The 18,272-nt window shown below is 41.0% G+C and overlaps 1 protein-coding gene across 3 annotated transcripts in view; it reads left to right on the top strand.

Moving 5' to 3' along the window:
• Window positions 1-1,052: 1,052 nt before the first annotated feature.
• The window catches only part of ltk (leukocyte receptor tyrosine kinase), a 46,581-nt gene continuing 29,361 nt past the window's right edge, over window positions 1,053-18,272 (top strand). For 2 of the 3 annotated variants that reach the window (XM_084568890.1, XM_084568891.1), the window contains exon 1: window positions 17,780-17,999. In XM_084568890.1, coding sequence (XP_084425016.1) covers window positions 17,855-17,999 — 145 coding nt within the window. In that variant the 5' untranslated portion in view covers window positions 17,780-17,854. Of the gene's footprint in view, window positions 1,237-17,779; window positions 18,000-18,272 lie in introns of those variants that run through there. The other variant, XM_084568892.1, reaches the window with a different exon arrangement.

Consider the following 18,272-nt stretch of genomic DNA (forward strand, 5'->3'; position numbering starts at 1 on the left):
TTTATGAAGCGTAATAAATTGGGCTGTCAAAGTTAAAATTAGAGCCGTAACCCAAACTCCTGTTCTGAAGTTCCGGTAGAGCTGTGGCCGACATGTAGTGTTGACATCTTGTCTCCGCAAGCTCCGACAGACGGTGAAAACCTGTGGTTCTCCACCACACAAATGGGCTGGTCATGCAACGCCGTGAACTCTGTTACCCTCTTTGTGATATTTTTCGCATTGATGCTGTTTCAAGGAAACTTTCCTCTTCTTTTGCGGTCCGAGTGTACTCGACTGTTCTGATTGTGACTTTTTTTGTTGGTGGCAAAGTTTGTAGATTGGTTGTTTGGTTGGTTTTCAGAGTAAAGTACTGCCAAAGAGCAGACACGTTTAGTCACATGATTTTGGTTCTTCTTCTTCTTCTTCTTCTTCTTCTTCTTTTGGGATTTTTAGCAGCTTTGTAGCCACTGAAGCCAGTTTAAATAAATGATGGCTAATAATAATAACGCACTCTTAAAAGGCTCTTCTAAATCTTCTACTCTGTCTTTAATTTGATTTGATTCCACTAACTTCTGCAGTTTTCCCCAGGTAAAGTATCTCTCTGCACTACTTTAAAAGGGAAACATAAAATAATCATGAAGATAAAATATCAGAATACGTTTTCTGTATTGTATATCCAACAACGGTCTGATCTTGTTGTACCTCGTGATTTAAACTTTGTTTTTATTTTTATGGACAGGCTGGTGTTCCCTCCTGGCGTCAGCAGCTGGGGCTCAGAGATAAAACTCTTGAGAGGTCAGAAACCGGTGATAAAAGCGCGCAGCCTGTCAGGGAAAGAGAAACCCGAGGAAATGAACGTCTGTGGGAGTAAGGGCCCTCTTGACTGGTGACTAACTCACAGTCAGGGAGAGAGAGAGAGAGAGAGAGAGAGAGGTGAGAGAGAGGGAAGGGGGAGGAGGGTTTGGAGGGGGGCTTTTCGTCACTGGGAGCTGCAGCAGCATCAGCATCACCGGAATGAGTAACAGTGCGCAACTTGGAGAAATGACTACACTGTCCAGAGGAGCGCACGAGAGTGTGCGTTAAGCGTGCGGTTTGCGACGGTCCCTTCTGCGCATTCATGAGGGCGTAAAGGTGCCAAAAGGAGACGAAAAAATAAAAAGAGAAAAAAAGCCAACACGGACTCTGTGGATGTGGAAGAAAAGGGAGCCATGGATTATACAAGAAAACACATTGATCTCTCCATCGTCGTTTTGATAAGTGAGTAGTGCAATTCACTTTTATTTGTCTAAAGCAAAAAAACAACAACTTTTCCCTCTTAAGTCGTTTTGCTCTTACTTTTCTCCAAACGAACACATGTGAGTGTCATTAATTAGCAGCCGCCGCTCTGCGCTGTCACTCGCAGGGTGTTTGCTCCTCCAGCGTTTAGACAGAGCCTGTTGCAGCTGAGAGCTTGTGGACACGCGTCTGACACACACGTACACTCTCGCCGATCCAGAGGTGTTTCCTCTCCGGAGAGCGACACCAGCCGAGGTGACACGTTCTCATGAGGCGCACTTGAGGGGATCTGTTGTTTGCATTCATTTGCGCCGCAGCAGCGCGACAAGACTTGGCAAGAAAGGAGCTCTCAGAACAGTTTGGACCACAGTGAGATGTGGAATATTGTGTGCTGTCCGTGTTGATTTAAACTGATGCATCCTAAGGTGAAGCAGGCTTGTGCAGATGTTATTATGTTAAACTAAAACTAAATAGACTAAAAACATATATATAAAAGGTAAGTTCTTGTGATTAAGTATGTTTCAATATTTTAATAGAATATATAATCATGCTTATTTGTGCTTTTTTGAATACAAAGCTTAATACTATGTGAAAGGAGTGAGTGTTTGCGCCAGTCATGAGGGCATGGACATTACGAGGAGCTCACTTGCATCCACTACAAATGATTTATTACCATCTCCTCACGCAGCACGAGTTTACCTAGGAGCCACATCTTGATCCCCTGCCTGCACTGATCTCCCAATCAAGTTTTCGCCTGTCCTGTTTCACACTCTAATGTGGCGCCACACGCTTCCCGTGCATCTGCTGGTTACTTGCATGCGTTGTGCAGTGTGTGTCAGGCTGTCGGGGATGAGCCTAAAGAGGGCAGTGTGTAGCTTGCACTTCTGCTTGTCTTCAGCAACGCCACCTTTTTTCTTTTTCAAGCGAGAGACACATGCAGGGGCCCCTCCCCTCTGCTTTTCACGGGGGCTGAGATCAGCGTAAGTGGCTCTTACTGCAGTCAGTCCCAGTGACAGGAGAGTGCCCAGCGAGAGCTTTGCCAAAACTCACAGTATTATGTCAGATCCCCCTCTCTCTCTGTCTCTCTCTCTCTCTTTCTTTCTGCCAGCCTGAGTCTTATCCAGCATGAAGCCAGTTGTGAGGGACCCATGCCAAAGAAACCCTATTTCCCAGAAATTACTTTTTGTTTTTTTTTACATGGCCAATTATAATCAGAAAACCTGCAATGTTTCTCATCAACATTAAAATGGTACATTTTATCAAGCAGATCTTGATTCACAACATGTGCACACTGAGCATATCTTTAACAATATGCACTTTAGTCATGCCCGTCTTCTGGTAGCAAAAGTTGGTTGTGCTTTGACGCATGAGACGCAGCACGTTTCATTTTGTCAGACTTATCTGAAACTACAATCTTTGCCTCGCCGCATCCAAAATCTAAAGTGATAATGATGCTAAAACCTGCCTGAGCAACATTCCGATAATTTGTTAGTGGCACAGGAACACAGCACATTTTCAACAACATGTGTCTGACAAAGTAAATTAAGGGTTTATAGATGTCATTTCTGGTAAAGGAGGCAATGAGGAATGTGCCAGTGGGCTTTCCGTCATCTGCAGGCGCTGCATAGTGGTGTTCCACACAATATCAGTATCAATGCTGCAGATACAGTTAAGGTCTCCTTTGGCCAACCTGTAAAAATGTGACTTCTTTCGCATTTCTCTCTGGACGAGATTTTGGTGCTGGTTCTGGTTTCCATTTGTATAGTCTGAAAAGCACTGATTAGTCAAATCAGAGCGGCTTTTGGTTGCATGCAAGCAAACAAAGCTGTCGTAGTGGTTTGAACCCTTAATTGAGTGTAAAATGTCGAGTTGTAGGCGTCGTCTCTCAACTCCAGTTCTGCGTATTGACATGAAGCAGGCAGGCTTGGCCCACATAGTCGTTTCGCGTATTATCTTGATATCTGCTGGCCACGATGGAAGCTCATTGGCAGTTTAACCCGGAGCCTAAATCACCAGAACGTTGATGCCAGTGAATTCCAGGATTGCAACATTGGCACAATAACACGGGGCCTGGGAAGTGGAAGGGGAGAGCGTGACTATCGGAAACACTCCCTGAGGTGTTTGAAAGCTTGGTCCAAATGCGAATACAATTTATCTTATAAACTATTCCATTATTCGGTGTCGCTAACCGTTTTGTCTTTGCCACAGCTCACGCGGTATTTGCAAAAAAGCTCCTGCATTTGCAAATACTTTTGCTATTCCAGTACTTAGTTAAGTATGTGTTTCTCCTTCTGCGGCTCATTTCAGAAATTTTATCAAAACAAAATTGTCTCTCAGTCTTCCCAGTAGCTATTTCTCTCTGTTAGCGGTCTTTGGATTGTGAAAATGCAACAATAAGCTCAGCGCATTCACTTTAAGAAGATGTTTGCGTATTTGAAGGTGTACAGTAGAAACAGTCGGAGGGATTGATGTGCATGTTTAACTGAACCCCTCTGCCGTCCTCTAATAGATCTGCAAAATGCCAAGTCCCATCTTTCAAAATGACGTGAGGGGGAGCACTGCCAAAATACTACTCCTCCATTAGCTCTTAAGGAACTCTCCGTCAAACTGACTCATGCCATCATTTATACCCATTACTGGACGCCTTTGCTAATTTTCCCAAAGTGAGCACTGGAAAAGAAGGCTTCGGTCATCATGAAAAAATTCAAAATATGCCAAAAAAGAAAAAAAAAGATATGGTGCAGAGCGACTGTATGAATCAACAGCATGCTTAGATTTCACTTTCACCTCAGTTTAGATGAAATGTTGGCTTTGGCTATCTGAAACTAATCTGTGGTTACTTCAGTGGATGAATATTCATGCTGACACCAATGGGACTCTTAGGTAATGACAGCGGAGATATGACTGCAGTGAAAGTGTGAGCTTCAGGCCTAAATGTCAGTCTGGTTAATAACCACTGAGTCTGATTATGTTTTGATTGTTGATTGAACAGCAGTGCCTCTCAAACAGTATTAATCCAATGGGTGTGTGTGTGTGTGTGTGTGTGTGCGTGTGTGCTTGCATGTGTGCAGCTTTAAACCAGTCATCTGTGTTTAGTTTGCGCCGTGTGTCTCTGCGACTGTTAAAAGGAGACGCGTCTGATCTGCACTTAATCAACAAGGTTCGAATCTAATTACCGGAGGAAGTGCACCCTATAGATCATGCGGAGTGTGCTCATCACTGGAGTGAGCTGCTTTAATCCGCTGTGAATCCATGATTTGATATTCTAGACAAACTCCTCTCTTGTATTTATTTGTTGAGTGTGATTTTCAGCGAGATTAATGCTGTTGTTTAAATTACGCAGCACAAACTTCTTTTTTTTTTTTAAAAGTTGACACCTGTTTGACCTGAGAGGAGCTGGGTTAGAGACATAAACCGATATGTCACCCAAGTCTGTTAGGAATTATGTGCTCACTCATCCAGATATCTCAGGAGTCAGATGTCACGGTGATTTGTTGTGTGAATATGACGACGCTCTTAAGCACTTCAGAATTAGTCTGGCAGGCTTCAGGACAGTTCACATGTTTTGGGATTACGTCTGTCTTTCTTCCCCGCTTTGAGCTCATATGTTTACTGCTATCCACCCACTCCGCCTGCTATGCTCTGTAACGCAACAAGAAAGCAGAAAGTGTGTGAGGAGGGCGAGATCCTGATTTTCTGTTGCTCAGGTGTAGTTATGGCGTATTGATGTATCCACAGCAGGCGACAAGAGAGGGATGTAGATCAAAGCGGTGCCTTAGGGCGTCACTCTGCTGGATGGGTAACAGACAGATGAGCAGCCAGCTGTGCACCGTTCAAGGGTGACCACGGATGTTTTTTGTTTTTTTTTGTCATCAAAAACAGTCTAAAAAAAAAAAGAGAGGGATGGATAAAAATAGGCAAAAGGCGCAGAGATAAAACATGACATCTAGCTGACCTTTGGCAGGAAAATCAAAACAAGTGAGATGTTATACTTGGCGAATGTTGAGGGTTGAGTGTGTGGTGTTTTTCAGCAGAGAATATACTGAAATTGGAAAAAAAATGAATGAATGGCTACAACTATTGTTATTATTTAATATTATTTTACTGTTGGGGGAAAAAAAAAATTCTGAGAGCCCAGAGAAATGTCTTAATTTGTCTAAGGCCACCCAAAACAAAAGGAGATTTTAAGTTTAAGCCTACAATTTTTTTCTTACATAACATTTTGCTCAAGTGTTCCAGTTGTCATACTTCAAATATTTGAAAATTACATCAACATCAAATATCCTGTGTTGGCAAGTACACACATGATAAAAGGAAACTTGTGTAGTTTTGTGTATATTCTGGCTGCTCATAAAGCACAAGAGCAAAAAAAAAAAGACTGACAACAGTCTTGTGGGTGTACACTACCATGCAGATAATAAGTCCCAGACCAGGGAGGATCATGATTATCTGGGTAAATAGATAGAACGGAGCCCCAAAATGTAGCCGCGCATGATGAAACTGAAGAAGGAAGACTCCCGGTGGAATAGAAATAATAAGTCTGCGGCACAGTCTGACAGCTCATCAAAGTCGGGTTTCATCAGGTGGGATTAAACAGTGTGGTGATTTTTACGAAAAGAAGAGCCGAAAGCACGAATTTTATTTTTTTTCCCCGTGATTTATTCAGTGGCAAACTCTAACAGGGGGGCGAAGTCAGTGAGATAATAGTGGAGAATTATGTGCTTTTCTGTGTGCCAAAGGAAAACACAATGGAGAAAGAAGTCATTATAGAAGCTTTTGTTGAATATTTATGTGCAGTTTAGAAATGTTAAATAGGGGCACATGAAGTATGTTATGAAATACTAATTCATACTCTAGAGAAGTTTGCAGAAGCAGAATGAGGTGATTATCCCAAAAGGAATGCTATTTATCATTAAACCGTCTAATTTGTGATTAATCACATATTTATATATATTTTCTATAGGCCAGAACTGAGTCTCCTGCGTTATTAATGCTTTTGTTATGTTGGTTTTCCAACATTCGGGCAGCACTCTGCCATTTTGTCATTATTCACTTGCATGAAACAACAGTGAATGAACTCTGGCTTTGGGCACGAAATGCTTCACATTTTATGGGCGTCACTTGAAGTGATGAATAGTTTGGGACTGACTCGGTCTTGTTGAATAAAAACACTGTCGCGCTGTGGTGCGGCGGTGACTCCCAGCTGAAGTACAGAAGGTGGAGATTCAACAAGAATAATTATGTGTCAGGATAGTTTTTGAAGTCTGTGGAAATAGCAACAGTGGAGACCCAGACTTATTTATTTTTCCTGCTAAGGGAACAATTAACCCAACTGACTTTTTGGCTATTCTGGTGTTCATTTACTGTAGGAGCACCAGACAACAACAGACAAACAACCTCCTGTTGCCAGGAATCATTTTGCTATATTTGGCTCTGTTAAATTCCCTCTACATCGCAGGAAGCATTGCTTTAGCGCACTGTCAGAAAGCATCAGCCTTAAATCACTGAGCAGCAGATATTCATTCAAGTTCACTAAGGCGAAGTGGTGAGTCATACAGGAGACGGCGTTGGCTCTGGTTGGTCACAGGGATATTTTGGCCTGATTCATGCCTCAGTGCTGAACTGAAAGTGGTGCACACTGTTCAGAGACACCGCCATTTGATCTCGGTGAAGGAAGGTCAGCTCACTGGCTCATTCACACTGAGTGGGAGTTTTACTTTGTGGTTTGAGATGAGAAGGACGGCTTCAGTCCCTTTAGATGCCACCTTCTCAGTATGTTAGATGTCAGGGTGACCTGTACAGACACTGTCAGATGGTAGAATGAATGTCTGAAATTCTGCTCTGGTATGTATTGTTTCTATAACACATGAAACAAACAACGAAGGACTTTGCAATGATTGTAGCTAAAAGATAGAAAGTGCATTTGTTCTGCATCTGCATGAAAGAAAATAACTCTATGAATCAGCTGGTGGCAGCAGTCTGTATTTGTAATTTGAAAAGGGAGACAGGAAGCACAGCCATGAAAGCATCCATGCTGATCAGTTGGTCTTTCAGACGACCATGTCACTGTGGAAATATTCACATATTGAAAAGTAATGTAGGGCTGTAGATGCTCACTGCCAGCCCAACCCTAGCTAACCATTGTCCCTTAAGGATATCATTTGTCAGTGCCCTCCAAAGCTGTTTTCGTACATTTTTATGGCTACTTGACGCCAGCACAACAAGCTAAAAGTCCAGAAACATGTGTTACGTTGCGCATTAAGACTTATTTTGTAGACTTTTACATTAATGTTATGTGTAGTGTCCTATATTGACAAGAACGTAGCACACATATATGAAAAATGTATTTTAAAACACATTATGTTAAAGGAGAACTCCGGCGCAAAATGAACCTGGGGTTAATAACACATGTGTACCGAGTTCGACCGTTCTCTGGTATTTGTTTTCATGCATTTGTTTTGTTAGTCAAATGTGACCAGTTTTCTTGCAAACCGCTAATTAGCGTATAACGCTAGCCTTCGGGGCGCACTTACACATAAAAAGAAATCGCTATTTCTATACCACTAACAAGGCTCACAATATCACCACACTTACACGGTAGCATAACTAGGGTCTCTACATGTAAACCGAAGCATTGAGAACTTTGCAAGTATACAGGCAGTTTATTAAAAAAGGAACACAGTACCGTTCATGTCTGGCTCGCATATCCAGGCGGGCTCCATCTGGGGAAACTGGTCACATTTGACTAACAAAACAAATGCATGAAAACATATACCAGAGAACGGTCGAACTCGGTACACATGTGTTATTAACCCCAGGTTCATTTTGCGCCGGAGTTCTCCTTTAATATAGTGAAAGCTTTTCTCCATTAGTATCACTTTAAGCTTTTAGTCAGTATGTTTCTCATCAAAATCATATATCAGCTGAATTGTTCCAAGTCACTTTGAATAGAAATTCTCATTAGCTTGTCTATATGCTGCCTTTAAGCGTCACATGCAGTTGTCAGAGAACACAGGAAAACAGAAATGACCCTGTATTAAAAAATAAAAAAAATAAACCAAATCCCTGTTTTTGTTAAAAAGTGAGCGGCTAAGAAGAAACAGCGAACCTCCTACGAGATACCATCTAAAATGATGCCATGCTGCAACCAATTAAATCATAAATTGAATTACGGGACTTAATTTTTAAATACCGAAAGCCTGATTCACTGCACATGAATGGGTCTTCAGATGTGTATCTGCATGCAGGCAGACGTTCAAGCATCTCAGCAAAGGTGTGTCTGTTTTTTTACATGGACGGTTGTGTAGTTCTGTAAAAGTCTGATATAATAGAGCTCCTTCACTGGAAAGTATTGAACCTCTTGGCCTCCATTTACACCAAACTGAAGAGCTCAATGATTACAAATAGGTGCTGTTTGCATTAGCACCGTTTGACTCTCAGTCTGTCAGCCCAGCTTCAAACGACTTAAAGAAGTGTGAATTGAAGGACTGATGTGTCGTACATTTATTAGTCAGCGGAGGAAAATTTCTCTTCAGGTAGTTAATGATGTTTCCAATAACCCATGAAGCTATTATTGTTTAAATGCATAAAAATGTCATGCACATATGTTTTTCTTTCACAGTTTCTTCTGTTCTTTATGTCTCCCTGTTGTCACATTGGGTTAAAAAGCCACTAAATCTTTACGTCTACACTGATTTAGAGCGAGGGAGTGTTTTGAGAACAAACAGGGATATGAAATGTCCAGTATGGAGACGAGTTTTTTTATTTTCAAGCCCAGAATAGTGTAACGCAATTTTCTACTGCATTCCTTCAAGGAGTCGCTCCATTTGTCCCCAGTTTACTTTCATGACCTCTCTTCATATTTAGGAGCTGAATTAGATCCAGTGAACAGTGGGATTTTCCCATGTGATTGTTTTTGTTCTAAGCTGTAGCTCTGTTGTAAAGTCGTAAAGTTAGGCCTGTTGATGCTACTGGCCTTTTCCACAAAACACATTTTGACCTTAAGAAAGGAAAATTAAAGTTTTTAGTAATAAAATGTATTTATCTAGATAAACAAAAGTTGTTGAAAGAGCATTAGGATTCTAACATTTTGGAGCTTGATAGGTCGGTTTGTGAGAGGACTTCAGGGACCACTGGTAAAATATTTTAGATAGATTTGGTTGGAATATTTATGGCTGCTGTTGTGTAACCAGCAAAAATGATGTCGACCAAATGGCTGAAGAATTAAGCCAACACGGAAATACAAAAATAGTTTAGTTCCTTTCGGCCTCTTGAAGTTGGCTCAATCAGTCAATCCCACGTTAGAAAAACCAACCTTATAGCAGAAATAAACAAGTTTATAGCCTGATATCTGATATCAGGTTTTAAGACTTTGCATAAATAAGAGCGTGGATGCTTTGAGTGACCGGTGGTTGGCCTCACACGGTGTTACATGTCACCTACCTACCTCTTTAGCAGGGAGATGGGGGGAGTCAGACACTTACAAGATGGCGACGGTCACCGACACTGAACTTCAAAACCACTTCAGAAACCATATAGGTGGTGCCACAGAGGGTTCATCCGTCTTTAGAGTGAATAATATTGACCCATCCTCACTTTTTATGCAAATTAATTGCTTGTTAAAGCATTAGATAGCTCTGTGTTTGGTCTCCTCCAGCTTTTGAGGAACGTACCTAGCAGTTAAATGCTCCACCATGAATGCAGTAAGAGCAAACCAAAGGAGTAAAGCTGCAGTTTGCATTGTTAAACTGAGCTGAAACTTAGTGACTCCTGACTGGATCTTTAACCATGGGTAAGAAATGTTACCTTCCATGCATTATGGTATAATTTAAAGACAGACAGGACTGTAGGTGGTCTTGAGGCTCAACAATGACCTGATGGTTAAATAAATATGAACATAATCTTGGGCAAAGGCTAAGAATTTCTTCTTCTGTCTCCAGTAGTTATGAATGCTGTCAGTAATCGTTCCCAAGCTGCCTAAAAGTTTATTGTTAGTGCCCACAGTTAACCTCTGACAGAATGCAGGACAATGTGAGGGCCTTGAGAGAGTGCTGAATTACCCTCTACATGTCTAATACTTTTGCTTTTTAATTGCTTTTCAGGTGACTGATTTAAAATTAGATTAAAAAGTAGATTTATGGTTCAGGGTTGTGCTGGAATTTAGAAATGGTTTCCAAATATGTGCAACTGGAGCTTAATAGATGAGGTTTTGCTAAGCGATAGCAGTGTTTGCTTCTTTTGGACCGGCCCGAGAGCAGAGAAAAAGAGAACAAATGTGTGCTGCATTGCATGAAGGCAAGATAAACGACAGCGCATGAAATGCAGCAATAATGTGTTAAAATCTTAGTTAGATGAGGTTGAGGATGAGGTTAGATGAGGTTCAGCTGTGTGGCCTTTTAAGAGGCCACACAGCTGAACCGAAATGATTACAATGACTAATGTTTTCACTGTTAAGATATGAATGGTTTCTGGGTGATTATTCATCAAACAGAGTAAACAAGACGTTCCCTTCTGGGACAAGTCTGGTTCGACTGAAATGCTTTGAGCTGCTCATTTTCTGGTTTTCCCCATGTAAACTTTATTTATTTTTTTTATGGGTATTTTTTAATCACATCTTAACAGTTTTACAACCTTTTCTGTTACCCGCGAATTTATTTTTATGTCCCCGATTTATTAAGTCAGCCACTAGAGCCATTCTAATTTAAAACACACACCGGCTCTGTTTACACGCTAATAATCAAATACATCAGTCAAAGTAAAAACACCGCATGAAACCACCTTAAGCTGAACAGACCGGCCGGGTCAGAAGGAATTTTCAATTGCAGTGAGAGGGTTGGTATAAACCTTTGATAATCTACTTAGTGGGAAAATATTAGGATATAAATGCTTGATTCACTTTCTTGATTGAATAAATACATTATAGCGGTGAGACAGGAGCTACAGAAACATGTTGCCAGCAAAACAAAGAGATGTTCAAACTTTTCTTCTTGCGGACTGAGGAATGGGCTCAAATACCTCCAAGGCTGATGTAGAGGACTGATCAGCAGTTACTGGAAACATTTAGTTGCACAAGGAGGTTACAACATACTGTATACTGAAAACCAGGAATCCATTATGTTGGCAAATCACAGATGATTCATTTTGAGTAGACTTGAATCAACAAATGCACAAGTGTAGTATTGTTGTTTAATTGTGTCGACTTTGCCTACTGTCGCTATGAACATAACATGCTCATACGTGGCACTACATCTTATGTCTTATTGCTTGGTAAATATACATGGCCATTGTAAATTCTATAATGTCTGTTTCCAGAATACCATTCCTGATGAATGTTAGAATTAAAAATAGAGCATCTGATCTATTAAGACAAAAGGTAGTTTTGTGCTGAGTAAATTCATGGTAGTTTTTAAATAAAATATCCCATAAAAGTGGGATGAGACAAATAAGCTCCTGAAAATCTTTTTCCAGAAACTGACTGGTTAATGTGATTGAAACAAAACAATATTTTAATGAATACTGAATGATCTACTGTAGCATTGGCACACTACCTGCTACCTGCTCACTTTCAATCTTTCTTCTAATTAGGGTCACACTAGCATTAAAATCCAGAAATTGCACCCACTGGTAATTTTACCCAGCTGCGCTGCTTGTCTGAGGATTTTATTACTAAAACTTTAATTTTCCTCTCTTAACAGGTCAAAATGTGTTCTATGGAAAAGGCCAGTAGCATCAACAGGCCTAACTTTACGACTTTACAACGGAGCTAGAGCTTAGAACAAAAACAATCACATGGGAAAATCCCACTGTTCACTGGATTTAATTCAGTATAGTACACCCTGGACAGGCTGCCAGTCTGTCGCAGGGCTAACAAAAATAATTTTAGTTCAAAATTGTAACAAAATCAAGAGAAAGGGTGACAAATCACCTGTGTTAGTCCTAGTGTTCTATCCTCAAAGATTGATGATAGAACAACATAATACATACACTTGGCTCACAGCTTAGCTCCTGTTCTTCTTTCCCGTTGTCTTCAGTTTATTTATTTTACCTTTCTATGTGGAATATTTCACATTTCAAGACCTACTCGTTTTTCTTTTTCTGTGCTGATGTTACTTTAGGCAGCAATGCTTTAACAACAAAATAGAACAATTACTGTGTTAGTGGTCAATTACTGTGGTTTTATAATGTGACATGCCAACATTACATGGACATTCAGACTATATTTGTTACAAACTGTGCGGACTTACCCACTTTGAAAAGCAATTAACCTGTGTGAGCTTTGTTTCTGAGCCTGGAATCACGCTTGCACTGCTCTTTTGAACACATGTTCACGGGCATGAATTTTAAATTGGCCTCCCAGTGAAACATAAAATGAACCTCTCAAATTTGTGTCTGGCTGTGTCATTACTCAAGTTCAATTATCTCGACTCTGTCCCACCGAGAGCTCACTTTGTAAAGATAAGAAGAATGCTGTTCCAATTTTTTTATTTCTTTTTCCGAAAGATATTTTGGAAATCACATTCTTTTATTTTGAACAGTGCCCATGGTTGACTGCTGTGTTGCGCTGCAAAACATTGTACAAAGAGTTCTGAATGACCTTTGTCACGGGTTGTTCCCTTTTCTTTTCCCCACATGTCTTGTCCATTTTAACTGCAGCTCTCCAAAGACGGGGACAAATGCCAAAAACAACAAAAATCTTCACAAAGGAGTAGAGATAACATATCCCATCCTCTCTCTTCCTCTACCTTTGCCTCAGACTTACAGATAATTAGTAAGCACGGCATTCCCGTTAATCCTTATGTGGTTTGATCACAGTTCCTGTCTTTCCCCCGCAGCTACCACTCAGTTATTGATCATGGAACATCTGCCATAACAAAGAAAGTTGTTGTTTCAAGTTTTACGAGTACTGGGGGTTTTTTTTCTTTTTTTTTTTTTTTTAATAAAACCTTGTTGTTCACAGTTTCATATGAACAACAAGACTTATTTTCCAATGGACTCTGTCAATTTTCCAGTGTATTTCTGACAACGCACCAGACAAACAACACAAAGAGACGCCGTAATCACCACTGCAGCGTGACTCATAACCAACTGGAAGTTATGCAGTCAAACCTACTGTAGGTATTCATAACAACACATTATCGCATCTAACGTCATGTGATGTGCGCTAAGGATGTATTGTAGTCTTTACATTGTGCTCAACCCATCTGCAAAACATACTCCTTTTACCTCAAGGTAAATGGGAACAATCTTGCTCGTTGTACTGCGGTAATCTAGCTGTAATTTTGAACTGAGGTTTAAATCCTTTCACTGACTTCCAAGAAAGCACTGCCCTCACTTTGTGTAACCAGTTAAGTAAGAAGCCTCTCCAGGCAATTTCCAGACATGCCACTGACACGATGTCTCTGAAATCTGTGCCTCGAAATGAATGACACGATATTAAAACCCACCTTATACATCCGAGGCTTCGCTTTGATCACACTGTGAAGCCGGGCTGGAGCCGGCGTTACGGAGTGCGTGCTTTGTTGTGGGAGTTTTGGTTTACATCAGCGCGCTTTGCTCGTTATTTTCCTTCTTCAAACACCCTCAAAAATCACAGCGCTTCATTGTGCTCCTAACTGCACACTTGTAAGCGATTACAGTGGCTGGAAATACGCTCAAGAGTCCTTTTATTATGTGAATATGTGAAGTGTTGCATTTGTATCTCTCAAGAGCACTTGTATGTGCGTGTATGTATATATTTCAGAACAAATCATCAACGTCAATGAGTCCTCAAAGCTGCCGCCTGTGTTCGCTCTTTATAAAGTGAAGATGTCGCTGGATGTTTTAGATCTTTCTTTAGTCAGTTCAGATGTCACACGTCTTCCCGGTGGGAATAAGGGATTAGACCTGGTAAAGAATGAGACATTTGAGGGGACTGGAGTTTTGTTGATGAAGCTTTACTCTCGGCAGATGAAAGCTCAGCTCAAAGAACACGGAGTTGAACTTCACGTCTTTCCGGCTTCCCAGTTCCATCTTGATATTTGTGAGAAATGTTGTTTTCTTTGCAGCTTTGCGGTTTCATTTCTTCATTTTCACCGGGGGCCAAAATCGATGCAGTGCTCTGAGTCACGTTGCCGTTAATAAGGGAGCGTGAATCAACTTTATTGGGTGTTAATTAAACATTAGACTCGGTAATGGCAGTAGCACGACTTTATGATTGACAGTGACAGTCTATCGGTTGCTCAATCTTTTCCAGAGCTAAATAAAAAATATCTACTGGAAGGTTTGCTAATTGTTTACAGGCACTGTACTTACACTCCTCTTGCCCTCGATGACCTTCACTCAGCAAATTGCACAAGACTCAGCTGTTCTGTTATTTTAAGGCTGTAGTGATTCTAGACAATGGGGGTGATGGAGTTGAGATGAATGATGCTAAAAATCTGAATGGGTTTGATATGGAGCAGGACATGTGGACACTGGTGAATCGATCTGACACTGAAATGGCAGCTGACAGCAGCAAAGAAAGAAATAGTTTTGAGCTGGCTTTAACTTTTTCATTCCACTGGCGCTGTGATGTGTCAAACAATCCTTTGCTGCACCCGTTCCGGTGTAATAAATACAGTCAGTGCAGCTCTAAACAACCTCATGACAGACAGATGACAGAGAGTTAAATAGTGTATGACTGAATTCGTTGAACTTTTGGTATGCTTAATTTCCTCGATGCCCTACCTCAGGATGCCACTTTGATGACCACATGAAGCGGATGGGATCGTTTCTTTTAATTTGCTGAAACCGATGCCAACGCAGCCTGCATCCAATACACACGGCCCTACGTGTCGTAAATGTCAGCGCACTGCCCTCATCGAATATTGCTCAGAGACCTTCTCATGCTACAGTTTTATTGTTATTTGACCTGACAAGCAGCCAGTGTTCACAGTTTTCCAAAACAGCTCTGTAAACAGGCGCAGGGGTCTTTGTTATCACACATTTCTCAAACTGAGTCCTCTGCGGGGACAGTGAAAGGTTAGACAGGGTGAGACGGAGAGGAAATTTAGAGGAGATTGGAGATGGTCGGATCAATCAGCGGTGAACTGGCCCCGGGTAGTTTGCTGCCCTTTGTGTTTGTGTTTTGTGTTTTGTGAGAAGACTCTCCCGAGCTGCAGCTCCCACTAATAGGTCCTTGCCTTGAACTTAACTAAACTGCAACCAGCCGCAGCTTTCAGCCTCTACCACACTGCCTAACTTCATCAGGCCTTTGTCCTGAGAAACTAACCACAGACAGCCTCTTTGCCTTCAAAAGAACTGACAGCGCACTGTTCAAAAGCCTGTGGTGCGCTAACTGTGCAGCCGGCATCCAGGATTCCCATCAAAGAAACCAGCTGCTCTGCTGGCTGTTGATGAGGCTGATAATTTATTTATTTTTTTGATTTCCTCTTTTCTATTCATAAAAGAGAATATGTTACTTTTTTTTTTTTCTGATTTTGTTCTTTAAACCCAAGCTGGACAATGAAAAAAGGGGAGAAACTGGATGGAAAGACAGAAAGTTTGAATTCTAAGGGGATTTCCCATAATGTATATATATATATATATATATATATACACACACAGTATATATATATGTGTGTGTGTGTGTGTGTGTGTGTGTGTGTGTGTGTGTGTGTGTGTGTGTGTTAATAGCCTGTTAATGTTTTTTCTGTTGGCTGAATTCCCCCTCTTTTGTGTTTTCTTGTACAGTTTCAGTTTTCCGGTTTCCGTATTCAGGAGTCTATCCATAGCAGCTTTTATTCCATAATTATCAATGAATAGCTCAGCCGCCGTTCAGCTACACGACCCCTCACCTCCTCGTCATTAGCACTGCTAACTGCTTTTAATAAACATTCTTTTAAATGATTCAATTTGTCCTGCTCGGCTCGTTCGGCTTTGCCTTACAGGCATCGGAAAACAATAATGCCACTGTTCAGGGGTTTAAGTTGCAATGACCCACCGAGATACGATCATCCCTCTCATAGTCTACTGGTCATGCTAGTTAGCCTGTTGAATGTCTTGTCACGTGGAAAGTGTCCCCTCGCCACTCCTTCAGCATTTAGTTGACAGCCATATCCAGCGACTTTTTCTAAAATAAGACCATGTCTGTCAGTTGTTTGTGATGAAGCAACGGACTATATCTATATATAGCTGTATATCTGTTTATCCAGAGACAGAGGAGAGGGAAGTGGTTTTCTAAGCAGCTAAACACGAAAGCCGATCTTGATCTTTGTGAATAATAAATTCTAATACATCCTCGGGAATATTTTGTTTAAAAAAGCCACAAGGTAAGATGAAGGCTTTTATAAGGAATGGCATCAAATGCGTCACAGTGCAGACGTGGTTAATTGCCTTCACATTGCCTCGTACTGCTGCTAATGCACGGAGAGGCTGGTCACACAAATGAGCTCCCTGTGTGCCGCGTGCCGGAAGAATTTCAATCGTACTGAGTATCAGAAATGCGTGTGGTTTGTGATTGTTGAAAATGAAGCCTAATGAATCAAGTTCTGTGTATTCAAGTCATAGAAGGGGGTTATATTAGAAGCTTTTATTTCACTGCAACTCCATCCCTTTTAGTGAAACTCACTAGTAGGTCGCAAGACTTTAGTTGTTAAAGGTTCACCACAACTAAAATAATAGTGAGAAACTGCAATCATCAGCTTGTCTCATTTGTAGAGATGTAGAAATAATCAGCCCTTGACTTGCTTGACAATGCAAATGTTAATAATTCTGATCTGTATCTGTATCTGTATGCCGCAGCCTGACATGAACCTCCCCAGAAATGTAACTTCACATTGTGGCTTACGCAGACTTCAGTAGCTGCGATTGGCCTGAAATTCATTACCTCCTCCACGTCTCTCAGCAGCCGGACAAGGACAGAAAATTCTCACTCCTTCTGTCTCTTTTTCTTTCGGGTGTTGCAGTGATTTCTGTCAAAGTAATTACTGTTCAACAGTTATTCTCTTCAACACCAACACGAGCCGTTCAGTTCAAAATGCCAGTGCTTGGGGAAAAAAAAAAACTCAACAGCAAAGCAGGTTTTAGAAGCGTAATTATAGAAGGATGCAGACACATCAGCGCTCAAGTAGAAATGCTCACAGCAGGCAGATTTAAACCAGGTTTAAGACTGATTTTGGAGAATTCTGTGTAATTAGGACACTTCTACACTGTTGTGAAACTTCTCATTCTACTTTATTTTTTGAATTTTAACGTATTAGCTTTACAGGACTGCTGGGATGTTTGCTTTTTTTCTCTTTTGCCCATTTTCATTTAAATATACTGTATATTATTGCTCATTGGTATTCATTTTCACGCATCCACACACTGTGTTTGTCCACATTTCTGCCCTTTCGGCCCCAAATCAGATTACCGAGCTAACCATGCCACTGTAAACGTCCTCTGTAGATAAATAGCCATTACTATCCACCATTACATTGTGTGTGTTTTTTTCCCCGCCACTTTGAAGCATATTATTATTTCTAACCGTCAGAACAGGAAGGGAAAGATGAGTCTCACCACCAAGTATCATTGTTAGAGTATACTCGGCTCTGCAATTACGGTTCAACAGGGCGACTGAGGAAATGCTTGAAATGCTGTGTGAATGAGCTGCAGCCATCTCGTAGTAATGATCCTATCTGTGTGTTTGTCTCCCTCCTCAGTGAGCTGTACCTGCCATGCTGTTGTCGGTAGATTTATGGAAGACAACTTTCCTGAGCTGTTGATTCCTCCTCACCAAGAAGACGACAGTAAGACACACAGAACATTTGTGTTTTCCATAACTTCTAAAAGAAAGGTGTTTGTTTAAAGGTTAAAAAAATTACCGCTTCTACAGAAAAGAAATAAAAAAAACTACCCAGTATGAATTTGCAATTCACATTTGACTTGAGGTGTTACAGCACGGCTCTGTTAGATTAAGAAAGTGAGAGAACAAAGTAGCACTCAAGCAGTATGCTGACACCACAAAAACATTTTGGCAGTGAAAAGGCAGCATTTTTACATCACTCGTGATCAAAGACGGG

The sequence above is a fragment of the Chelon labrosus genome (assembly GCF_963514085.1).
Source record: "Chelon labrosus genome assembly, chromosome: 20".
NCBI lineage: Eukaryota > Metazoa > Chordata > Actinopteri > Mugiliformes > Mugilidae > Chelon > Chelon labrosus.